The sequence below is a fragment of the Phasianus colchicus genome, chromosome 18, assembly GCF_987193195.1.
Source record: "Phasianus colchicus chromosome 18, bPhaCol1.hap1.1, whole genome shotgun sequence".
NCBI classification, from domain to species: domain Eukaryota; kingdom Metazoa; phylum Chordata; class Aves; order Galliformes; family Phasianidae; genus Phasianus; species Phasianus colchicus.
Window position 1 is genome coordinate 2194806 of NC_143453.1, and position 24444 is coordinate 2219249.

The following is a 24444-nucleotide window of genomic DNA, read 5'->3' on the forward strand; positions in this document are numbered from 1 at the left end:
GGAATGGGGGAAAGAGAGGGAAAAACCACCCGTGGGCATCTGCTGCTTGATGAGAACTTTGGGGTATGGAGCAAGGAGCCATTCCCTCCTGAGGGATTTGGGGTTTGGGGAGGATTCTGGGGGACTGTGTGGACGTATCCTGCACAGCAGTAGGGTGTCTACACCCACAGCTGGCAGAGCCATGGGGGGCTCTGGCCGCACCCCCCTCCTCCCCCCCTGTAGCATCTCTCCATGCAGTGAAACAATTGGGTCCCGTTGTTCTCCCACCCCATTTTCCACCAGCACTTGCTATGCTGATCCTATAGCCTAAAAGCACAGCTCTGAGGCAGCTTCCATCCCAGGGAACAACCATCTCCTTGCCAAATTTTACTCAAGAGCCCCAAGGCTGGGAGTTGGGATGAATCCCCCCAGTGTGGGAGATGGTATGGAATTCCAACTCAGGAGATGGGGTGGATCACCAACCAGGAGACATGGTGGGTGGCCCCAGCTTGGGAGAAGATTAGAGGGATCCCAACATGGGGGATGATGGGATGGATCTCTCAAACCAGGGAGATGGCATGGACCTCCACCTGGACACGTGTGGGGGATCCACCAGGAGATAGGGTGGATCATCCCAACCCAGGAGATGATAAGATGGATCCCCAACCTGTGGGTTGATGGGATGGGCGCTCCCAAAATGTGAGATGGTAAGGACCTCCAACTCAGTAGATGTGGTGGAGCACCCCAACCCAGGAGACGAAGGGATGGATCCCCAGCCCTACCTCCATCACCTCCTTGCGGATGTCGACGATGCGGAACCAGTGCAGGAGCTGGGGGAAGCCCTCCAGCTTGGCGTTGCGCTCCTGCAGGGCCACCTTCCTCTTGCAGGAGAGCTGCCGGCTGAAGTACTTGACCAGCTTGCTCTGCGAGAGAAGGGAAAACCCCATGGAAGCCCCCTCCTCTCCCACTCCATCAGGTTGGAAATTGAGCTACCTCAGCTCCATCCCCAACCCCAAATCCCTCCGCTCTAGGGATGGATGGACATCGCCCCACAGGTTCCCTCTAATGCAGGAGAGAGGAATGACAGGGACAGCCCTTCTCCATCACAGCTCACCTGCTGACCCAACCCACGCCCAATATCGGTGCAAAGAGACCCCACGAACCCCCCCATGCCTGGTGCATCACTGCATCCCAGCGCTCACTCTGTATTCCCTTCCCACGGCAGCAGCAGTGCACACCACCCACCTCCTTCCCTGGGCCCAGCACCACTGCGAAGCCACCGCACTCACACGCTCAGCTCCCAAAATAACGCCGCCGAGCGCCTGCCCTCCTTTCTGGGAAATGTAGAGCAGAGCCCTGGGAGCCTGCAGGGATTTCCCACTCTGCTCTCCAGCTGGGAGATTCCCCGCCGCCGGCAGCGCTAGATGGTGCTGTGCCCCTGCCCAGCGCCCCAAAAATAGACGTGCTGGGAGCAGAACGCATGGTGGGATGGATGGGCCCACGGTGCGGCACTGGGGGCCCAAGGGGTGACACCCCCCAGCCCTGGTGCAGGAGCTCCTGACCCCATTGATTCCCATTCAGTCTGAGGTTATTACCAAAAATTATTGCCTGGAATAAAGCCACGGAGAGCCAACCAAGAAAGTCGTATCAGGTTTCTGCATCACCCCTCAGAGCTGGGGTGGTCCCCGTGGATGCTTCTTAAGTGATCCTCCCTCCCAGAGCCTCCAAGGAAGGGTTGGGGAGCACTGTGTCCTTTTTCCCACCCCAGACGGGCTCACACTGCTGAGACTTGTGTGGGCACCACACAAACCTTTCCCTGTCCCTACAGGAGGGATGGAACACACGCAGAGCTGCACAGCCATGGGGAGAACCGGGCACAGCGCTGCCTCCAAGCACCTCCATCCCAGCACCTCTCCTTGGGACGGGGAGCAGCAGGGTTCCCGAGCTGCACTGACACAGGGACAGGGCTGGGACACAGGGCAGAGGTGCCACCAGTGTCACAGGGATGGGCCAGGAGCTGGGCAAGGATGGGACCAGGATCTGATGGGAAAAAAACCTGCAGATCCCCTATGGATGCACCTATTCTGAGCTGCAGGTGGGGACACCTGCACCACAGCCTGGAGAGAGCAGAGGCACTTCGTTAGCACTAATGAGGGCGCAGGTGGGTTCCTGCTCCAGCACCATCCCCTGAGCCCACATGGAGTCATCCCAGCAGCAGCACAGTGCCCTCCACCTCCACACCAAACGTTTGGGATCCTGCACTGTCACCTCAACACTGTGCAGCCCCTTCGACTTGTCCGTGCCTCAGTTTTCCATCTGTGAAATGAGCACAGAGGGACCCAGGGGCAGTGCTGTGGGGCTGCAGGCAGCAGGAGTGGGCTGCCCGGGGGGCAGCAGAGCCTTTGTGGCACCTGTATGCAGATGTGTATGTGTGTTGCTTCATCTACCCGTATGCATTTTACATATAGGTGCATGTTTCATGCATGCACGCTTGCCCCTAGGGGTGCCCTTCCAGGTGCCTTTCCCTGCAGAAAGCAGGGCCAGCAGCAGCGGTGTCCCCTTAACACCATTCCCCTGCCACAGGGGTGGCAGTAACCAGGCTGTGCTCAGGGCTCTCCAACCCTTTGGTGACCCCCAGCGGGATTTTCCTATCTTGTTCCCCCAGCAGGGACAGATGCCACGCCATGGGGACCCTGAAATCGAAGAAACGAGCAGAAGCTTTACTCTTCATCCTTTAAAACGAGGATTTAGGAAAATAAACTCACAGCAGTGCTCCCCCCTTCGCTCCAGCCAAGCGGTGCCCCCGCACCTGCGTCACGGCCTTGGGACGCGGCGGTGGCGGCTCAGGGCCACGTGTGGCCCCACTGATGCCAACAGAATCTCAGGACAGTGCCACCAGGAGCCCACGGATCCATCACTTCCATCGTCTCCTTCAGTCCCATCCATGAGAGGGAGATGGGAGCTCCAGAGCGGCGCCCAGCCCATATAGGACCATGGGATGTACCGGGTGCAGCCAGGACCCCGTGGGTGCATCCAGCTGGATAAACCTGCACTGCCTGCCCCAAAACTGCCACTGCTCCAAAATCCTTCCTGTGGGACCCCCACCCGCAGCCCCTGTCTTTTCCCCATCCTGTGATGTGGATGTGGCCAGGCCAAAGAGATGCAGTCCAGTGGGAAGAATGCAGCCTGATGGGGAGCCTGGAGGAAGGGATGAGGTCGGGCCATAGGGTAGGATCCAACTCAGCCAAAGGGATACAGCACAGTGAGGATGGAGGAGTTCAGGGGAGAGCTGCAACCCTATGGGGAATTAGGAACCTGGAGGATGAGATGTGGCCAAATCATAGGGCTGCAGCCCCATGGATAGGACACAGCCTGGCCAAAGGGATGCAGCTGGTGAGGATTTAGGGACCAGGAGGAAGGGATGCAGCCAGGCCACAGCGATGCAGCCTGGTGGGGACTTAGGATCCTGGTGGGTAGGATGCAAGCTGGCCAAAGGGCTGTGGCCATCCCTGATGGAGGTGAGAGCCCAGAGGAAGGGATGCAGGCTGACTGGGAGCTGAGAACCCGGAGGAAAGGATGCAGCCAGGCCACAGGGATGCAGCTCAGTGGGGAATCAGGAGCAAGGGATGCAGCCCCCTTGAAGGAATGCAGGCTGATGGAGAACTGGGAACCCAAAGGAAGGGATGTGGCCAAACCATAGGGATTGCAGCCCCACGGCCAGGATGCAGGCAGGCCAAAGGGATGCAGCTGATGGGGAGACAGCAGCCCAAAGGAAGGGATGCAGCCAGGCCCAAGGACGCATCCTGATAGGGATTTAGGATCCTGGAGAAAGGAACGAGGGCAGGCCGTGGGGACGCAGCCCCGCGCGGATCAGGCAGCCCGGCCAAAGGGACGCAGCCTGGCGAGGATACAGGAGGCAGCAGGGATGCAGGCAGGCCGTGGGACGCAGCGCGGGGTCGGACGCGGGGTCCCGGCGGCGGGGATGCGCGCAGGCCGGGGGACACCGAGGAGACACCGCGGTGACACGAAAGAGGCCCGGCGCGCCCCGGGAGCTGCGGCCGAGCATCCTCCGGAGCCGCGGTCCCCCCTCGGCCACCTGCAGAACGCGCAGCCTCACTCGGCCGCTCCGCAGCGCCGCGGGGAGCCCGGAGGGGCCGGGGGGGGGGGGGGCGGCACCGGGAGCCGGCGGCTGCGGGAGGGGTGAGATGGGGGGGTGTACGGAGAGAAGGGGGGGGGGGCGGGGGGGGGGGGGGGGGCCCGGCCCTACCTCCAGGGTGCGGATCTCCTTCTGCGTGAGGTCGTTGGAGGCGGCGCACTTGGTGCGGAGCCCCTCCAGGTTGGAGATGCTGATGTCGATCATGTTCTGGACCAGCTCGCACTGCTGCAGCGCCTTCTGCAAACTCAGCTGCTGCTGCTCCTCGCTCCTCGTCATGTTTTCCTCATCCATCGCTCGCCGCCCCCCCCCCCCACCCCACTTCCCTCCCGCCCCCCCGCGATCCCCCGGCCGTCTCCCCCCCTTCGCCGCCCACCCCTCCCGCCCCCCCCCCAGCCCGCGGCTCAGCCCCTCCGGGGCCCGGCCCGCAGCATCGCCCCGCCGTGCCCACCGCCCGTCCGTGCGGCCGCCTTTCCCCCCCCCTCCTCCGGGCGCGGCGGGGCGGGGGCGGGGGCGGCGCGCTCCGGGAGCGCGGGGCCGCGCGTTGGATGCGCGCCGCTCCGCACCGCACCGCACCGCACCGCGGGGAGAGCGCGGCGCAGAGAGAGGGGAGCGGCGGAGGGAGCGGTGGGGAGTGGTGCTGCAGAGGATGGGAGGAGGATCGGGTCCGGGGGGGGCTATGGGGTGTTGAGGGGCAATGGGGTAAAGGGGCTATTGGGGGCCTATGGGATGGTGGGAGGCTATGGGGTAAAGGGGGTTGGGAGATAATGCGGGGCTACGGGGGGTTGGAGGGTAAGGGGATCTGTGGGGTGATGGGGGGCTAGGGGGTGGTGAGATGCTGTGGGGTAATGGGAAGGCTAGGGGGCAATAGGGGGCTATGGGGTGATGGGGAGGGTAATGGGTTATGGGGGCCATGGGGTAATAGGGGGCTATGGGGTGATAGGGAGGGTATTGGGTTATGGGGGGCCATGGGATAATAGGGGGCTATGGGGTGATAGGGAGGGTATTGGGTTATGGGGGCCATGGGGTAATAGGGGGCTATGGGGTGATGGAGTAATGGGAAGGCTAGGGAGTAATAGGGGGCTATGGGGTGATGGGGATCTATTGGATAGTGAGGGGCTAGGGGGAAATGGGGGTTGTGATGTAGTGGGGGATTATGGGATATTTTGGGGGTGGAGGCCAATGGGGGGCTATGAGGTAATGGGTGTCTGTATGGTAATGGGGGGCTATGAGGTAATGTGGGGGACTGTGGGGCATGGGGCCCTATGGTATAATATGGGACCCTGATGCAGTGGGTTGTCATGGTGCAACAGGGGGGTCCTGGTGCAATGGGAGCTCTTGTACAAGAGAGGATTCCTATTGTAAGCAGGGGGTCATGGTGAAAATGGGGGTCTGGTGCAATGGGGTATCCCTCTGCAATGATGTGGGGTGGGCAATGTGCAACACAGGTCCTGGTGCAGTGGGGGACCCTCCAACAACGGGGGGACACCGCTGCAAATCCTCCCTAGCCCCATGTGCCCCCTACATCTCCATCTCCCAGCACCCAGAGCTGATTTTTCCCTATAGCATGGACTGCCCATGGGGTGGTAGGGTCACAGCTCCTGCAGGTGTGCTAGACCTGTAGGGATGTGGCACTAAGGGACGTGGTCAGTGGGCATGGTGAGGGTGGGCTGCGGAGGGCTTGAGGATCTGAGAGATCTTTTTCTTCCCTGCAGGAGTAAGGGGTGAGCATTTGCTGTTTGCGGGCAGTTTGTGAAGGCAAATATTGAAATATTGCCTGGGTTTGAACTGCAGTGCAATTTCTGTCACTAACTGGAGCGCAGAAAAAAGGAGGAAAAACAAAACATGGGGAAATGTTATCTCCTGATGGCTCCTGTGGTTAATGGGGACTTTCAGTAACCATCACAGAGATAACGGCTCTCTGTGCTCAGATGTTGTTTCCCATAACATCCATCTGTACTGGATGCTGTACGTGGGTGCTGCACTCTCAGGGAGGGAAGGGTGGGATGGGGTGGTCCCATGTGGCGCAGAACATCCTGCTGTGTGCCCTTTAGAAATGGGTGGGAGGGGGATGAGATGGGGATGGGGATGGAGACGGGGATGGGGATGGGGGTGGGATGGAGTGGAGCGGGGATGGAATGGAGGTGGGATGGGGATTGGGATGGGGATGGGATAGGATGGGATGGGAAGGAGGTGGGGTCGGGGTTGGATGGGATGGGACTATGGATAAGGATGGGATTGGGATGAGAATTGGGGTGAGGATGGGATGGGATGGGGATAGGAATAAGGATGGGACTGGAATGAGAATGGGGATGGGGATGGGGATGGGATGGGGTGATGTGGGATGGAGACGGGGATGGGATGAAATAAGGGTGAGGATGGGATGGGATGAAAATGAGGATGGGGGTGGGGTGGGATGGGAATGGAAATGGGGATGGGGATGGGAAGGAGGTGGGGTGGGGGCGGGGATGGGACGGAATGGGATTGGGGTGGGAATGGGATGGGGGTATGGATAAGGATGGGATTTGGATGAGAATGGAGATGGGGTGATGTGAGATGGGAATGGGAATGGAGATGGGATGAAATGAGGATGGGATGGGGGTGGGGGTGGGGGTGGGGGTGGGATGGGACAGGGATGGAGATGGGGATGGGATGGGGTTGGGATGGGATGAAATGGGGATGGGGTGGAGTTGGGGGGGGGGGATGGATGGGGGTCAGATAGGGATGGGGATGAAGTAGAGTAGAGTAGAACAGACTAGAACACAACACAACGCAGTGCATGCAGTAGGCCAAAAAGGTGACAGCCTGCAGAGATCTGCCCACACCACCTCTGCGTGCTGCAGGTAGCAGGAGCAGACCTGGGACCAGCAGCCCTGCGCCTTCCTATTGGACATCTTGGACAGCTTGAATTATTCATTTCCTTCTTTATCAGTGTCTGGATTTCGTAAATGGGCTAGATGTGTGCGTCGTTACTCAGCAACATCAACTGCTTCATTTCTTAACCAGAAGTTGTGTTCAGCACAATCAGTTTATATAAAATGTAGCTTGTAATTACTTAATTCAACCCGGCTGCTCTTCCTGCAGGGCTGTGAGCTCAGAGCCCCCCCAGGTGCCGCAGGGGGGGAAGGGGCTGCTGCCACCTCCGTGCCACTCTGCTGTACGCTAGGACCAAGAAAACAGAGCGGGGACGGAGCAACCCAAAGAGAGAACGATGCAGGCACCATCCACGGGACGACGCTTTGTTCCGGCGCTCCCCAAACCAAACGCGGATCGGCGCCCCGCCGAGCTCAGCCCGGCCGCACCTCCGCTCCCCCGCCACCAGCGGCGCGCCACCCCGTTCCCGCGCTCCCCGCCCCGATTTCCCGGGCTTCGCCCCTTTTTCCCGGGCTCCGCCCCTTCCTCCAGGCCCCGCCCCCTCCGCGCTGTTCCCGCGCTCCCGCCACTCTCGCGAGGCCGCGCGCGGAGCGATGGCGGGGCCGTGCGGGAGGAACCTGCCGTGGTGCGGGGCCGGGCGGTGGGATAGGAATAGGGAACGGGGCTGGGGGGCGGTTGGGGCCGTGCCCGCTGAGCTCTGCGCCCCGCAGGGTGGAGAAGTACCGTCCGCGGGCGCTCTCGGAGCTGGTGTCGCACCGGGATATCCTCAGCACCAGTGAGTGGCGGCACCCCGCCGAGGGGACGCTCGGAGCCCCCCGTGCCCCCTCCCAACCCCCCGCCCTCCCCGAGTCCCCGCACCCCTCCCGGTTCCGCGCCCCCTCTCCTACCTCTCCCTGTGCCCACCTCCAAGCACCCGCGATCTCCTCCGTGCCCCCCCCGAGGCACTGCGCCCCCTCCCAATTCCATGCCCCCACCAATGCCCGCTACCCCCCCACGTCCCTCCAACCCCTCCTGCTCCCAATCCCCCGTAACGCCCCCGATCCCGTGTCCCCCAAGTCCCCGTGTCCCCTCCCATGCCACTACAACCTTCCTATTGCCCCCCCCCCACTGCCCTCCCCGAGCTTCTGTGTCCCCCCAAGCCACTGTGCACCCTCCAATCCCCTATGCCCCTATACCCCCATGACCTCCCTCCTTCCCTTCCCTTCCCTTCCCTTCCCTTCCCTTCCCTTCCCTTCCCTTCCCTTCCCTTCCCTTCCCTTCCCTTCCCTTCCCTCTCCCCTCTCTTCCCCTCCCCTCCCCAAGGCCCCCTACCCCCAGCCACGTCCTTGTGTCCTCCAACCCCCCGTGAGCCCCATAATGCCCCCAAAGTCCCCGCATCCCCCCCCTCCTCCCAGTCCAGCGGTTCATCAGTGAGGACAGGCTGCCCCACCTCCTGCTCTATGGCCCCCCCGGCACCGGGAAGACCTCCACCATCCTGGCATGTGCACGGCAGCTCTACCGTGAGCGGGAGTTCAGCTCCATGGTGCTGGAGGTATGAGGGGGGTCCTGGGGATGGGGGGGGAGGGGGGAGAGACTCAGCTTTGGAACCCCCACGCCTCCACCACCACCTCCATCCCCGCAGCTGAATGCATCGGATGACCGTGGCATCGACATCGTGCGAGGGCCCATCCTGAGCTTTGCCAGCACCAGGACCATCTTCAAGTGGGTGGGGGGCACCTGGGTGGGAGGGGAGGAGGAGGAGGATGCAGGAGGAAGGGATGAGGACAAGCAGATGAGGACAGCATTACGGAGACAGCAGGGTGGCAGGGATGCTGGCACAAAGGGGAAAAGTGTGCACAGAGTTCTCCCACACTGGGAAGAAGCATCTCCATGTGCCATTAATCCCCAGCTCTGCAGCCTCCGAGAGGCAGCTGGCAGCAAAGCCCCCTCGTCTCGCTCTGTCCCAGGAAAGGCTTCAAGCTCGTCATCCTGGATGAAGCTGATGCCATGACACAGGATGCACAGAATGCTCTGCGGCGAGGTCAGGGGTGAAGGGTGGCACTCCTGGTTCCCCCTCATCACACGGGGCTGCAGACACGGGCACGGCTCCAGCCTTTCTTCCCTGCTCTTATGCAGTGATCGAGAAGTTCACCGAGAACACACGCTTTTGCCTCATCTGCAACTACCTCTCCAAGATCATCCCTGCCCTGCAGTCCCGCTGCACCCGCTTCCGCTTCGGGCCCCTCACCCCAGAGCTGATGGTGCCCCGGCTGCAGCACGTCATCCAGGAGGAGGGGTGAGATGGGGGGCCCTGCCCTGCCCTGCTCCCCCCCAGGGCCAGGCGCTACAGCCTCATCTCCCACCCCAGGGTGGATGTGAGTGAGGATGGGATGAAGGCACTGGTGACCCTCTCGAGCGGTGACATGCGCAGAGCCCTCAACATCCTGCAGGTACCACTTTGCCATCACAGGCCCCACAGTTGGCCCACTGGCAGAGAGCTCTTCCTCCCTCCCCCTCTTCCTCAGAGCACCTCCATGGCCTTTGGGAAAGTGACGGAGGAGAATGTCTACACCTGCACAGGACACCCTCTCAAGGCTGACATCGCCAACATCCTCGACTGGATGCTCAACCAGAACTTCTCCACCGCCTACCGCAGTATCCTTTGCCCCTCTGCTTTGGCTTTAAGCCCCGTTGCCATAACTGCTCCTCTTTTCCTCTTGCTATAGCAGGGGTAGGGTGGGTTCGTGCTGTGCTCTAGGAAGGGTTCCACTCCCCGTTGGGGTGTTGGGTGGTGCAGGGGATGTGTGAGGAGCCCCTTCACTTGCTGCCATCAGAAATCATGGAGCTGAAGACACTGAAGGGCCTGGCTCTGCAGGACATCCTCACCGAGATCCACCTCTTTGTGCACAGAGGTGGGAATTCTGTGGGGCCGGCTCCCAGCACACTGCTCCCAGCCCTGCACTGATTCACATCACTTTCTCCCTGTAGTTGATTTCCCACCCTCAGTCCGCATCCAGCTGCTGATCAAGATGGCAGACATTGAGTAAGTAAACGTTTTGGGGTACTGCTCCCCTAACGCGCTGTGCCTGGCCTGTGCTGCTGCTGGGAGACATATCCCTGGTGCACATCCGTGTGCTCTGTTTGCTCCACCATGCTGCTGGTGCACACAGCTGAACTGGCTGTGCCTTCTCCTGCAGGTACCGGCTGGCTGCAGGCACCAGCGAGAAGGTGCAGCTGAGCTCCCTCATCGCAGCGTTCCAGGTCACCAGGGACCTGATTGTGGCCGAAGCATGAGTTGGGCAGGGGCTGCCCCAGGTCTGTTCTCTGTGCTTTTTCCTCCTTTCTGCACGCCTCAGGCATGAAGCCCAAGGGACAAAAGACAGGCAGCGTTGTGTCTATGCTTCATTGGGAAATGCAAATATCTCTGAAGCCAAGCAGGTTGTTGCAGTCGTCTTTTGTTTCCTCCCCCTATCACAATGGCAGAAAGGAGCAAGTCAAGCCTCCCCCCCCATGCCTGCATCCCATTGCAAATAGCTCCTGGCTCGGGCTTTGGTCCACACTGCTCTCCACAGCACAAGGGGAAGAGCTCAAAGTACAAGCCAGCTGACCTTGTAGAGCTCAGCACAGCTTAACCACGCTGCTGGTGGGTTGTGGAGCAGCTGTCACACACCCACACGGGCTGCAGCATTCCTGGGGCCCTCCTATGCAGGGCAGCACTGCTCCAGCTGCTCACATGCTGAGGAAGACAAGCATGGCAGCTGGGGCTGAGGTTTTTGCAGCCCTGTTGCTCAGACAGCAAGGCAGGGAGGCTGCACTGGGACAGAGCACTTCCGTGCAGTGACAGCCCCTGTGACAGTGGTAGCATGTGGGTTTGTAGGTCACATCGCTTCCTGAAGCACTAAGGAAACACCAGCTCTGTAGGCTTTACTGCTTGCAAAGAAAAGCATCCCATGGAGCAGCTCTGAGGACATTCCCCAGCTTCTCCACCAGCTGGGGTCAGCCCAGGGCTCTTGCACAGTCTGGTAACACACAGGGGATGCTGCACGTGCTGTCCCTGCAGCCACCAGCTCAGCTGCAGCAAACCACACACACGAGCCCACTGCATGCACAGCACAGCAGGTCTGCACACCACCAGCGAGCTGCTCAGTGCCAAGTCCTACAGGCAGGCGTGGGGGTGGGAAAAGCAGCCAAGGAATGAAAGCAGGGGGCTGCATGAAGCCATGTCCTGCTCTCACAGTTACACACGAGGATGGATCCTCCCCAGCGCCCACCACTGTCCATCTGCTGCTCTGACTGACTCAGAGCTGCAGCATAGGAGGGCTGGGGGCCCTGAGCCCCAGCCAGGCCTCCCCAGTTAGCTTCTACAAGCAACAAGGGAAGGAGTGAGGAATCATCTTTTATTCTGTCATTGCTGTCATTCAGCCTACAGAGACTGGCTCAGGTTTGTCATGCCCAGACCCTGAGAGCAGCAGAGCCCACATCCCTCCAGGAACCAAGGTACAGGCTGCTCCTGGCGCAGGGTGCTGTTGTCAGGGATGGCTGTGGCCCCAAATTTGTACTGACAAACACTTGCTCAGACTGCAGCTGCTAATCTTCACCCCACAACATTGCACTTGGAAGCAAAAGCACCTGACCCAAAACTTGCAAATAGCAGGGGGACAGGGGTACCAGAGCTGTCCCCAGGTTGTGCCGTGCCCCTTGCACTCTGCAAGTATTTTTGCTGGGTTCTAGTATTATTACACACAAAAATACCTCCACGTTCACAGACGGCCCCAAAACAAGGGGAGCAACAGTCCTGCCTCACAGCTCACAAGCCTCTGGTGCTTTGTGGGGCAGCCAGCCCTACCACAAGGCAGAGGGCTTCTCACCTCCATGTCTCTGATACCTCAGAAGGTCCGGTAGGTGAGGAACTCCTTCAGCTTCCTGGGAATGGGGAGTGCAAGGACCTGGTATGTGGTCAGGAAGGTGCGCAGAGCTTTGCGGCACAAGTGCTTGAGTGATGAGAGGACTCTTGGAGCCGTCCAGAATTGGACATGGCCATCTCTGGTCCTGCAATGAAACCCAAACAGGCTTTGAGCAAACACCCAACAGTGCACAGACAGAAGGAAGCACAATCAACCCCAAATATCCTGAGCTTGCAGCAACCCCATGCACTCCCCATCCTGGAAAATCAGCTCATGCTCCCAGGCTGGTTTCCCTGGAGCCTCCCCCAGCAGATATACGCACCCTGTGGCAATGAAGCCGCCGTGAGGGAAGTACATGCAGCATAAACCATTTGTCATGGGAGCAAACGCCACTGGAGATCGCAGCTCCAGCGCCCAGATCCTCAGGAGCCTAAGGGGAGAAGGACACAATGCTAGGCAGTGCCTGCAGTTAAAATGAAGCCTCCGGGGCCACCTGAATGCACATAACGGGAGAAGGGTTTTCTGTTATGGACTTAGAGCCCCCCAACATGACATCTCAACAGCCAGGCAGAAGCACTGACCCCTGCAGAGTTGAGCTGAATGACAGACCAGCACACAGGTGCAAGTCCAAGTCCATTCCTCATGGAGGTGACGAGGCCCTGATCTTTCTGCTCCTTGCACAAACAGGGCTCTGAGCACAGTGGTTTCTTTGACACATGAATTTTGCTCCCCATTAGGATGCCCCAAGCCCCTGGTGCACATTGGTGTATCCTCCTCGAACCCTCTATCCCTCTGGAAACCTCAAAAGGGGATTAACTCACCTATCATCTGCCACCGTGGCCAGGTACAGGCCCTCTGGTGAGAAGCAGACTGACCGCAGGGAGCTGGTGTGGACATCACTGCTATACTCCAGTGCTGAGTGCAAGGGGACATGGCTGCAGGGAGGAAAACAAGCTCAGCATCAGCCCCAGGCCACGCTCAACCCCACCAAACTCTCATAGCGCCGCTATGTCCCCACTGCTTGGTCCCCACAGCCCCCAGCTCCATACCGCAGAGTCCTCAGCTGCTCCCCAGTGTAGGGGTCCCACATGATAACACAGGTGTCATACGAGGCAGTGACGAGGAGCGCTGAGTCTGGCGAGAAGTCACACGACACCACGCTGCTCTGGTGCCCCTCCAGCTTGCGGATGAGTGTGTAGGATCGCATACTCCACAGCAGTGCCTGTGAGGCACAGGAGAGCTGAAGCTGGGAGTGCTCCTAGGGTTGGCTCTCACCTTCCCCTTCTTGCATGGGGAGCGCACAGGGAACACAGAATTCAGTGGGACACAGGACTGGCTCCACCCTCAGGGACTCACCGACTTCTCTCCAGCAGCTGAGCAGAGCATGCTGCAGTCAGGTGAGATGGAGCAGCAATAGACCCACTGCACATGGCCTGTCAGCACCTGCACCTGCCGCCCTGGGATAGCAGACACAGAGTCAGGAAGGACAGAGCTGCACCCTGCCACAACTGCTCACCCAGCTCTACTCCTGAGAGGGAAATGGCATGCAGGGCTGGGGGGTTTCCTGCGCACATCCCAAGTGCTCTATTTCAGTACTGGAAAAGAGCTTATAGAAAAGATGGAGACTAACCTTCTACAAGGCAGAGAGCGATTAGAGGAGAGAGAATGGTTTTAAACTAAAAGGGGAGATTTAGGTGAGATGTCAGAAGGAAATTCATTACTCAGAGGGTGGCAGGATGCTGATCCAGGCTGTCCTAAGTGCTGTGGGTGTCCCATCCCCAGCGGTGCTCAAGGCCACAGATGGACCCTGATTTCGTGGGGGGCAGCCAGCCCAGGGCAGGGGCTGGAGGGGCTGTGAGGTCCCTTCCAACCCAACCATTCTAAGATTCTATTTACAATCCCTTCCTGCTGCTCTCAGGTCTTGCCTGGGAGCAGAGGCCTCGCTGTGTCCCACAATGCCCACTTCTACCTCAAATACAATCCCAGAGCCCCTTTCCTGCTGTCTCTCCTTCCAAGGTGGCTTGGTGCCCTCTCCTTGCCCACAGTGGAGTACAAGTTTCAGAAAGGGGTGACCGAGCACCAGGGCCACTCTCTCCTACCATCCCTGCTAAGGTCCCAGACACGCAGGGTCCTGTCCCGCGACGCCGACACCAGGATGAGGCTTCCATTGGGAGCAAAGCTCAGATCCCTGACGACATCCTGGTGCCCCAGAAGGCTGAAGAGAAGATGTCCTGCAGAGAGCAGCCACATCAGTCCCCCTCACACCCACCCTCTGCTTGGGATGGGGAGCAGCTCAGGAAATATTTGGGGAAGGACGGAGCAGAGATCTCCACCCAAAGGCAGAATGCTCCTTGACCTCACCCCAGTGCCGCACAACCGCTCACCTGTCTGCACCTCCCACACCTTGATCTGCCCATCGTTGAGGCCGGTGGCCAACACCTGGCAACACAGCCCTGCTGCCCCATCAGGGTGCCGTGCCGCCGGCCAGGCGCTGAAGGCCAGGCCCCACACAATCTGGCCACACTCCAGCGTCTTCTCCTTGGCTCCCGCCCGGCTCCATTTCGCCTCTGCTTTGTGGCTCTTGCGTTCCGAGGCCCTACAGCTGCAGGGAAACGGCAGAACGGCAATGGGCCAAGGGCACGGAGGCCGTCAGCTCACACCCACAGCACCGCCCGCACTACTCACAGCTCAGCCTCCTGCAGCGGCCACGGGATCAGCTTGACCAGGCAGTGTCCCTGCGACCAGGCGAACCAGGCGCCGTCGGACGAGAAGGCCACGCTCCACGTCTCACAGCTCGACTTCCAGTCGTACTGCTGGGGCCGGCCTGGCTTCAGCTCCGCCAGCAGCACGGGCTCCTCTGGGCAGAGGGACAGCGGGTCACCAGCGGGCTCGGGCCTGAACCGGGCCTGGGCCTCACCTGGGCCTCACCTGGGCCTGGGCCTCACCTGGGCCTGGGCCTCACCTGGGCCTGGGTCTCGCCTGAGCCGGGCCTGGGCCGGGCCTCACCTGGGCCTGGGCCTCACCTGGGCCTGAACCGGGCCTGGGCCTCACCTGGGCCGGGCCTGAACCGGGCCTCACCTGGGCCTGGGTCTCGCCTGAGCCGGGCCTGGGCTCGTGCCCACCCCCGCCCCAGCCCGCCCGCTCCGCCTGCCCGCAAGGCCTCACCTGCGCTCGGCTTCATGGCGGCCCGCCCGCCCCGGGGAGGCCTGCGGGGCTGGGCGCGGCCTCCCCGGCCCTCGGAGGCACCGGGCCGCACCGAGCCCCGCCGCCCGCCGCCCGCCTCCGCCTCCCTCCGCCGGGCCCGCCCCGTGCGGGGCGGGGGCTGCGATACGGAGCGGCCGCCGCCGTGGCCCGGCGTTCCGTCACCGCCCCCCGCGGGGTGGGCCTCGGAGCCGCGCCCGGGACGGGTCGGACGGCAAACACGGGGTGGGCCGGAGGCGGTGCTCGCTTGGGGTGGCGCCCCGGGGCACGGCGTGGTGGTGGCACTCGTGGAGCCAGCGCCTACGAAGTGACAGCCGTGGCAGTGTGAAGACGCAGCGGCCATAGGGGGCACTCCGTGGCGGTGGCACTGAGGACCCGACGTCCATATGGGGACACCTTCTGACAGTGCCACCCCATGGCACAGCCCCCGGCAATGCCGTGCTGGGACGCATCTTCTATATATGGGGACACCCCTGGCAGTGCCACGCTGGGAACCCAGCACCCAAAACTGACACTCCCTGGCTGTGTCCTTTCAGTGACCCAGTGCCTATAACGCAATACTCTCTGGCACTGTCCTCACTGTTGTGGGGACACAATACCCACGTGGGGACAGTCCTGGCAGTGCCACGCTGCCCATAGGGGAACACCCCCAGCAGTGACACCCCAGGGACCCAGTGCCCATCTGAGCCATCCCCGTGGCAGCAACACCCATATAGAGACACCCAGTGCCACTGCAGGTACCCAGCACCCCGATGGGCACAGCCCCTGGCAGTGCCATCCCAGGACCCCCATGTGGGACATTTCTTGGCTGTGCCACCCGGTTATCCAGTGCCTGCAAAGTGCCGCTCCCTGCCATGCCACCTTGGTGACACAGAGCCCATCTGGGGACCCAGCACCCACAAAGTGACACCTCCTGCCAGTGCCGTGCTGCAGACACAGCACCCATATGGTGACACCCCGTGGTGGTGGCACTCTGGGGACCCGCTGCCCACATGGTGCCACCCACCTGCCAACACCTCCCGTGAGTCACTCACAGGAGACATCTGCTAATGCCCAGAATTATCCACCAAGTGCCCCCCCCACCCCCAGCATGGCACAAAGCAGAGGGGACAGCATACAGAGCCCCCCACACCACCTCCATCCTCCCCCAATTCAAGGTCCCCCAACACAGCTGCACTGGTGCAGACAGACAGACAGAGAAGGAGGATACACCTGCCACCCCCCCAGCTTGGGGACAGTCCCGCTGCCACCCGGCTGTGACGGGACAGAAGCCATCCCCGGGAGGGGGGGAGGGGGGGGGACACTCAAAGGGCGACAGGTGCTCTGTGAGAGCGTTGTGCCTCAGTTTCCCTATAGCAGGGCACGGGTTCCAGGCATAGCTTTACCTCCCCTGGCAGCAATGAGCTCCCGGTGGGTGTGAGCCCCACACTGCAGGGTTTTGGCCACCGTGGGCACAGGGCCAGCCCACCCAGCTCGCCTGCTGCCGTGTGCCCGCGCACTCCAGCACAGAGAAAAACAAACCCAGAAGCAGCAAAGGAAGGAGTGGCAGAGGGACGCGGCAAGGAGGAGGAGGAGGAGGAAGAAAAAAGAAGCAGGGCCTCGCAGCCCCTCCGGAGTTGTGGGCTGCCCCATCAACCCCCAGCCCCCCCCCCCCCCCCCCCGCCTATTTTGCTGCCATGGCCAAAAGCACCTCGCTGTACTGCCGGCTGGTGGAGGGGAAGGAGCTGCCTGCCAAGGACGTGTGAGTGCTGCTGGGGATCTCTGCCCCCCACCCAGGGGGCACGGGGCACTGGGGGGGTGCTGCTCTCTACCCATGGTTTGGGGGCTTCCTGCCTTCAGCCCTGCTGGTTGCGGCTCATTTCACTCAGGAGGGGGTCTGCTGATGGGTGGGGGTCCCTTTTGCAAGAAGCCCTGCACCCCTGGGACACCCCCTCACTGCCCCCCCCAGCAACCCACATAGCTTTTGGGATGACCCCATATAGCAGGGTCCCATATGGGACTGCCCTATCCGGGGGCTGCAGCACCTATCCTGGGGCCCCACAGCTGGCAGAGCATCCCTTGGGGGGGGGAGGGGGTTCCAGCATCACACCCAGCCCCCAGGAAGACACTGAGCACCCCTTGGGTGCATCGTTGGTGAGCCAATGCCCAGCCCTCACCCTGGGGAACCAGCTCTTCTTTTCTACCTTGCTGCAAGGGGTTAAGCCCAGGCAGAGGCTGGTGTCACCGTGTCACCATGTCACCATGACACCTTTCCAGCCCCACGCCCTGACACAGGGAAGTGGGTTGCTACAGAAACTCGGGCATGGCTGCGCAGCTGGCACAGACACCCAGGGACATGCGGATGCATGGTTGAGGTGACCCCAGCTCAAAAGGTGCCAGGAAAAGATGTCCCCAAGCAGGGCATCCAGCTGAGACTGAGCAGCTCAGCGCACCTGTGGCCATGGGTCTTGTGGCCAATGCCCTGGTGAGCCCTTGGGGTGCTCACCTCAGGGAACACCATGGGCTGCTGACTCCCCCCCGTGTCCCCTTTCTCCCCTAGCTCTGGCTCCAGCGATCCCTACTGCGTGGTCAAGGTGGACAATGAGGTGGTGGCCAGGTAGGTGATCATGCCACCATGGGAAGGGGACACAGGGTCCAGATGGAATGCCCATGGAGGTCTTCTGCCCACAGAACAGCCACAGTGTGGAGAAGCCTGAACCCATTTTGGGGCGAGGAGTTCACCCTGCGCCTGCCCAGTGGCTTCCACAGCCTCACCATCTATGTGCTGGATGAAGACACCATCGGGTAGGGGGCAACAGGGCTGGTGGCAGCGGGTGGGCAGTGGGGTCAAGACCACTCTGGGGTGGCCGTCCCCATTGGTGTCACCCTGCAGGCACGATGATGTGATCGGCAAAGTGTCACTGAGCCGTCAGCAGATCTCAGCACAGCTGCGGGGTGAGCAGGGGCACGGGAAGTATGGGGGGCATAGGGCTCATCACCATGCTGGGGGTGCCCACCCCGTGCCCCCTTTCTTAGGCATTGACAGCTGGCTCAGCCTGGTGCCTGTGCACCCTGACCAGGAGGTGCAGGGTGAGATCCACCTGGAAGTGAAGATGCCCGAGCAGGGCCACCCACGGATGCTGCGCTGCCACCTCATTGCAGCCAGGTAGGGGTTGTCACCACCAGGGTTTGTGTTTGGGTCAGTGGAGTTGGCTGGGTGGTAGGGGGGTCAGGGCTGCCAAGAATCGTCATCACTGTGTCCTGCTCAGGGACGTTGCTGCTTGCAGCCGTGTGTCACGATGCTGTGGGGTCTCAGCAGCTGTGCCACACTGCTCGGGCACTGCCAACCCTGATGGGAGCCAGGCTGGGGACTGGAGGCAAAGGACTGTGCTGTTCCTGGGGATATTCCCATGGGGCAGACAAGATTTCATATGACGTTTCTCCCCATTCATTTTAAAACTGGGGAAACTGAGGCAGCCACATTGCCTTTGGAGGAGGTTGGGATGGGGCTGCTCTATGTGAGCATATGTGTGCCCATGTGTGCATGCATGTGTGTGCACACGTGTGTGTGTTTGTGTGCCCGCACGTGTGGCTGCCAGACCGGAGGCTGTTGGCAGAGCAGCATCCTGCTGCCATGGCGACCAAAGCAGCTGCCATGGCAACAGGATGGCCATGGGGACAGCCAGGAGGGACGGCAGCGTCCCCACTGTGCCCTGTGTCCCCCAGGGACCAACTGCCAGCATCCCCTCCCTGGTGCCACCTGACACACAGGCACCTCACTGCATCCATGATGACACAAGGGGACAGGGGACAGTGCCAAAGGGGCTGGGTACCCACGGCATCCCCCTGACCCCCATCCTCCCACAGGGACCTGGCCCCCCGGGACCCCTCTGGCACCTCAGACCCCTTCGTCCGAGTGTCATGCTGCGGGCACACGCAGGAGACAACCGTGAGTCAGGGGTTGAGTGTCAAGGGTGGCACCTGGTGCCCAGAGACTGGGGCTCCATCCCCTGCTGCCACCCCCCTGTTCCCAGCAGGTGATTAAGAAGACCCGCTTCCCACACTGGGATGAGGTGCTGGAGTTTGAGCTGGCAGAAGACGAGCCAGGGGACAGCATGCTGAGTGTGGAGGTGTGGGACTGGGACATCGTGGGCAAGAATGACTTCCTGGGACAGGTGAGAGCTGGATACATGTGGGGATGGGTGATGCTCTGCACCCCCCAGCTCAACCCCTGCCTGCGTACCCCAGGTAAAGGTCCCCCTGGATGCATCGGGTCCCATGGAGGGCTGGTTCCAGCTCCTGCCCTTTCCCAGCAGCAGCGAGGAGCCAGGGTGAGTGCTGGGCAATGGAGGATGGAGAGTGACAGGGTGAGGAGCAGGGTGCAGTCATGCCTCCCCCATCACACTGTCACTTTAGGGGACAGCTGGGCTCCCTGCGGCTGACGGTGCGGCTGCTGGAGGACAGAGTCCTGCCCCAGCACTGCTACCAGCCCCTCATCCAGCTCCTGGCCGAGCCCCTCCGTTCCCCAGGCCAGGTGGGTTCTGTGGGCTGGGGACAGACTTGTGCCACTTGTCCCCATGGTGTGTGACATCCCCATGCCCTCCCCACAGCCTGCAGCCAGCACAGCACTGGCTGTCCTGGAGGAGGTGACCTCAGGGGACAGCAGGCAGGATGTGGCCACCAAGCTAGTGAAGGTCTTCCTGGCTCAGGGCCTGGCTGTGCCCTTCCTGGACTATGTCATCACCCGTGAACTGACCAGAACCAGTAAGTGCTGGGGTCAGACCAGTAAATGCAGGGACTGGAGCATCTCCTGCGACCCTCAGCTGGGGAACTGGAAGGGAAACCTTGCTGAGGGCTGCCAGGGTGCCCCAAAGCCTGCTGTGAGGGCACCAAAGGGTTGGGCACTTTGTGGGGACAGCTGGGGCAACCCCATGGCTCATGGTGGACTCCCTCCCAGCGGACCCCAATACCCTTTTCCGCTCCAACTCCTTGGCCTCCAAGTCCGTGGAGCAGTTCTTGAAGGTGAGCCCAGGACGGGACGTCACTCCAGCACCCTGCGATGGCTTCAGGACATGGCACAGTGCTGGGGACAGTGTGGGGACAGCAATGGTGACCTCCTGCCCCATGCAGGCAGTGGGGCTGCCCTACCTGCATGCAGTCCTGAAGCCGGTGGTGAACCGCATCTTCGAGGAGAAGAAGTACGTGGAACTGGACCCCTGCAAGATGGAGCTGCGTCGTGGCAGGTGAGTGTGGGGATGTGTCTCCATCTTGGTGTCACCCATGGGTCATCTCAGTGGTCACGAGCTGGTGCTGTCCCCACAGGAGGATCTCCTTCAAGGGGTCCCTGTCAGAAGCCCAGGTGCGAGAGAGCAGCCTAGAGCTGCTGCAGGGCTACCTGGGGGACATGGTGGATGCCATCGTGGGCTCGGTGGACAAGTGCCCCCTCCTGATGAGGGTGGCCTTCAAGCAGCTCTGCAGGCGGGTGGAGGAGCGCTTCCCCTCACCGCAGCACGAGGTGGGGGTCCCTGTGGGGCTGGGAGGGCAGCACAGTGCTGGGTGCTGAGCTCTGTCCTTGTGCAGGAGGTGCAGTACATTGCCATCAGTGGGTTCCTCTTCCTCCGCTTCTTCGCCCCTGCCGTCCTCACCCCGAAGCTCTTTGGCCTGAGGGAGCAGCATGCTGAGCCTCGCACTGGGCGCACTCTCTTGCTGCTCGCCAAGGTGCTCAGGGGAATGAGGACGTGGTGGGGGGACCTTGGGGAGGGAGGGGATTTGGTGCAGGGATGAGGCACCAAGGTGGGACAGAGACCTGAAGGAGGGATGTAGGCCCAAGGAGGGATAGGGATGCCACGGAAGGACAGGGACCATAGGGGAAATGGGGACACCAGAAGGGATGGAGACCCCAGTGTGGGTGGGGACCCCAGAGGGTCAGGGAAACCCTGGAGAGGGATGGGGCATCAGGGAGGAACTGGCATGGCCAGGAGGGATGGGGACCCAGGGAAGGGATGGAAATTCTGCAGGAGGATGAGGTACCAGGGAGGGATGGGACCCCAAAGAGGGACAGGGGCCTGAAGGATGGATGGAGGACCAAGGCAGGATGGGGTTGCCATGGAAGGACAGGGACCCTGGGGGGAGATGGAGAAAGGGATGGGGATCTTGGGGTATGATTGGGACCCTGGGAAGGGATGGGGCATCAAGAAGGGATGGGACCCCAAAGAGGGACAGAGACCTGAAGGAAGATGTGGGACCAAGGAGAGACAGGGATGCCATGGCAGGACAGTGATCATAGGGAGGGATGGGGAACACAGAAAGGATGTGGACACCAAAAGGGATGAAGACCTCAGAGGGGATGAGAATGCCAAGGTGGGAAGGGGACCCCAGTGATGCTGGAAGACTCTGGGAAGGGACAGGGATCTCAGAGGAGGACAGAGACCAAGGAAGGAACAAGGATCCCAAGAGGGGCAGAGCCTTTCCTCCCCCATGCCATGTGCTATGAGCTGGTTTGTTCCCACTGGGGATGAGTGCATTGAGTACAGCCAGGGTTGGCTCCCACCACCTGGCCCTGCTCTGTTTCCCCATTTTCCTCCCCAAATCCCACTCCCATGGGCAGGCGCTGCAGAGCATTGGCAACCTGGGACTGCAACCAGGCAAGGAGCCCTGGATGGCCCCACTGAACACCGTCCTGCTGCCCAGCATCACTCGTGTCAGAGCCTTCCTGGACAGCCTCATCGAGGTGGACAGCACGCAGGGTGAGCAGGCACAGTGGGCACCACAGAATCCCACCCCATCCTGGGGATATCTCCTGTATCCTAAGGGATGGGGTCCCCTTCGGAGCATCCTTGTGCTGTGGGTGATGGTGGCACCCCAAAGTGATGTCACTGTCCCCATGCCATGGCCACAGCCACAGCAGGTGAGAGGATGGTGTCAGTGGCACCTTTCAGTCCCTCGGCCACAATCAAGGAGGGTTTCCTGCACGCACGGGAGGCTGAGGAGCCCTCCCTGCTGCCCCGCTTCGCCTTCAAGAAGCGGTACTTCTGGCTCAGTGCCCAGGCTCTGTCCTACTCCAAGTCCCCCGAGTGCCAGGTAGGTGCTGCCCGTGGTCCCCCCACCCTGCTGCAGGGTGCCAAGCCATGGATATAGTGACATGCAGCATTCTGGGGTCTTCAGGAACACAGCTGCATCCCAGTGGGGCACATACGGGCTGTGGAGCGCGTGGATGAGGGCACGTTCCCGCAGCCCCACGTCATGCAGGTGGTGGCACAGGATGGCACCGGGCAGCTGCGCACCACCTACATCCAGTGTAAGGTGTGGACATCCCCATCCCAGCACCACTGGGAGCCCAACACTCCAGGCTGCCCCTGTCCAGTACCCCAGCACCCAGCAGCCACTCCGTGGGGGCAATGGGGGCAGCCCCAATCCTAAGTCCTGCTGTACTGGGAACACTGGGGTATGAGATTTTAGTAGTACTGGGGTCACTGGGGTACCAGCTCCACCCATGCTGGGATCAGTAGGGTATGCAGCTATATCTGTAGTGGGGTTCACTGGGCTATCAGTTCTGGTTATATTGGGGTCACTAGGGTATCCAGTAATATCTGTAGTTGGATCACTGAGGGACCAGCCCTATATACACTAGGATCAATCGGTAGCACCCCTATCTGTACTGGGTTAATGAGGTACCAGTACCCTGCCTGTACTGGGATCTACACTGGGGTCATTAAGGTACCAGCCCTGTCCGTACTGGGGTCACTGGGGAACAGACCTGTCTGTACTGGGATCAATATTGGGTCACTGGAATACCAACCTTACCCATATTGGGGTCACTGTGATAGTAGCCTTGTTCCCAAGTGCCACCACCCCACCAACTCCCACCTGTGCCATCAAACTGCCCCTCAGGGTCCCCATGCCACCCTATGCCCACCCTGGGGATGCTGCATGTGGAAGCAAGGCCCGTCATGCTGCCCAACACGATGGATGCCAGCATCATGGGTGGGTACCACCTCTGTGTCCCCACAGAACGCACCAGAGCTGTGGCAGTGGCTGTGGGCTCTGCGCCAGGCCAGCAGTGCCAACGGGGCCATGCTGCCCACCTGCCACCCCGGCACCTTCCGTGCCGCCCGCTGGACCTGCTGCCTGCAGCCCACCCGTGCCGGTAATGGGGACAGAAGGGACACGAGGGGGTCCTCAATTGGTCCCCTCCACCCAACCCCGCTCTCCCCCATAGCTCCCGGCTGCAGCCGGACCCACAGCGCGGTGGCACTGGATGAGTGGACTGACCCCATGGACCCAGCAGCGGCGGCACAGAGCCTCTATGGGCACCTCCAGCGTGCAGGGACACGGCTGTGGTGAGGCTGTGTCCCGGGGGGCGGGGCACCCATAGGTGTCATCCCCCCCTGGGTGCACTCAGCATCTTCGTCCTGCAGGGAGGTGGTGGCAGAACCCGAGGGCAGCGTGGCAGTGCAGAGCCCGGAGCTGAAGCTTGGAGGTAGGAGGGCAGAAGGGGAGCATGGGGGGCCGGGCTGTGTGGGGTCAGCTGCATTGATGTGCACACACACAGATGCACACACAGGCACATGGACACGGGCTTTGCATGCACACTTGCACACATGTGCATACGCACACTTGCACACATGCACGCGCAGACTTGTTGCACATGCACAGTTGCACGCGTGCCCAGTATACATGCACAAGCATGCACATATGTGCACGCCCATGCACGCACACACACGCACATGCGAGCCGTGTTTTCTCCACCAGGGGACAGCAAACCCCCACGGCCGCACGCACACGAGGCCCCACCCCTCGGCTGCACTCACGCACGCTCCCAGCCGCGTGCACGCGAATGCACGCACGGATACACGCGTGGGTGCGCACAGCCACGCGCACGACCCATCCCTCCACTAAACAGGGCGTGTCAATGTCGGGGAGGAGAAGAGGTGGGAGGAGACACAACGGGGTGGGACGGCGAGGACAGTGGGTGTCACGAGTGGGTGCCGGGCGTCGCGGGTGGGAATGCTGACTGTGCGCGGCCGCAGGTGGAGCCGTCGCGGAGCGGCTGCGGGCGGTGCTGCGCGACCTGGATGCGGCCCACGAAGCCTTCGCCCGTGGTGACGGCGTCCCGAACCCTCCCACGGCCACGGAGACGGACGCAGCCACGGCCACGTGAAGAGAACTACAGCTCCCAGCATGCCTTGCGCCGCCAAAGGACCAGCCAGTGCCGCGCCGCAAAGCATTCTGGGAACTGTAGTCCGCGCCGCCCTCCTCTGCCCGCAGCGAGACGGGGCGGCGCAGGGGGGGCACCCGACGGACACGCGTGTGCGCACACTCACACAGACGTGCCCGTGCAGCGCTGCCACCTCTTGTGACCGCACACGGGGAACA

General features: G+C 61.5%; 4 protein-coding genes across 6 annotated transcripts in view; 2 read left to right on the forward strand and 2 right to left on the reverse strand.

Moving 5' to 3' along the window:
• KSR2 (kinase suppressor of ras 2) overlaps positions 1-4432 on the reverse strand; it is a 49906-nt gene extending 45474 nt beyond the window's left edge. For all 3 annotated transcript variants that reach the window (XM_090152625.1, XM_090152623.1, XM_090152624.1), the window contains exons 1-2: positions 4247-4432; positions 762-902 (exon numbers count right to left, since the gene is read on the reverse strand). In XM_090152625.1, the coding sequence (XP_090008751.1) occupies positions 762-902; positions 4247-4426 (321 nt within the window). In that variant the 5' untranslated portion in view covers positions 4427-4432. The remainder of the gene's footprint in view (positions 1-761; positions 903-4246) is intronic.
• Positions 4433-7508: 3076 nt separating this feature from the next.
• RFC5 (replication factor C subunit 5) lies at positions 7509-10419 on the forward strand. The gene is made up of 11 exons (XM_031592099.2): positions 7509-7631; positions 7717-7781; positions 8401-8537; positions 8628-8707; positions 8953-9026; positions 9122-9281; positions 9354-9435; positions 9511-9640; positions 9820-9897; positions 9974-10028; positions 10183-10419. Exons 1-11 carry the CDS (start codon positions 7600-7602, stop codon positions 10277-10279), a joined length of 990 nt encoding a protein of 329 aa, XP_031447959.2. The 5' UTR covers positions 7509-7599; the 3' UTR covers positions 10280-10419.
• A 949-nt stretch (positions 10420-11368) lies between these two features.
• WSB2 (WD repeat and SOCS box containing 2) lies at positions 11369-15174 on the reverse strand. The gene is made up of 9 exons (XM_031592098.2): positions 15055-15174; positions 14575-14746; positions 14274-14491; positions 13989-14120; positions 13246-13346; positions 12939-13111; positions 12711-12824; positions 12212-12319; positions 11369-12034 (listed from the first exon to the last, which is right to left on the reverse strand). The coding sequence occupies exons 1-9, from the start codon at positions 15068-15070 to the stop codon at positions 11872-11874; spliced, it is 1197 nt and encodes a 398-aa protein (XP_031447958.2). The 5' UTR covers positions 15071-15174; the 3' UTR covers positions 11369-11871.
• A 1572-nt stretch (positions 15175-16746) lies between these two features.
• RASAL1 (RAS protein activator like 1) lies at positions 16747-24422 on the forward strand. Its single transcript, XM_031592102.2, has 21 exons — positions 16747-16831; positions 17630-17686; positions 17761-17874; positions 17963-18024; positions 18106-18235; positions 18937-19018; positions 19107-19244; positions 19318-19400; positions 19486-19603; positions 19680-19833; positions 20027-20091; positions 20200-20312; positions 20392-20584; positions 20650-20787; positions 21677-21815; positions 21968-22149; positions 22234-22371; positions 23080-23215; positions 23288-23408; positions 23487-23548; positions 24099-24422. The coding sequence occupies exons 1-21, from the start codon at positions 16767-16769 to the stop codon at positions 24227-24229; spliced, it is 2421 nt and encodes an 806-aa protein (XP_031447962.2). The 5' UTR covers positions 16747-16766; the 3' UTR covers positions 24230-24422.
• The last annotated feature ends 22 nt before the right edge of the window (positions 24423-24444 follow it).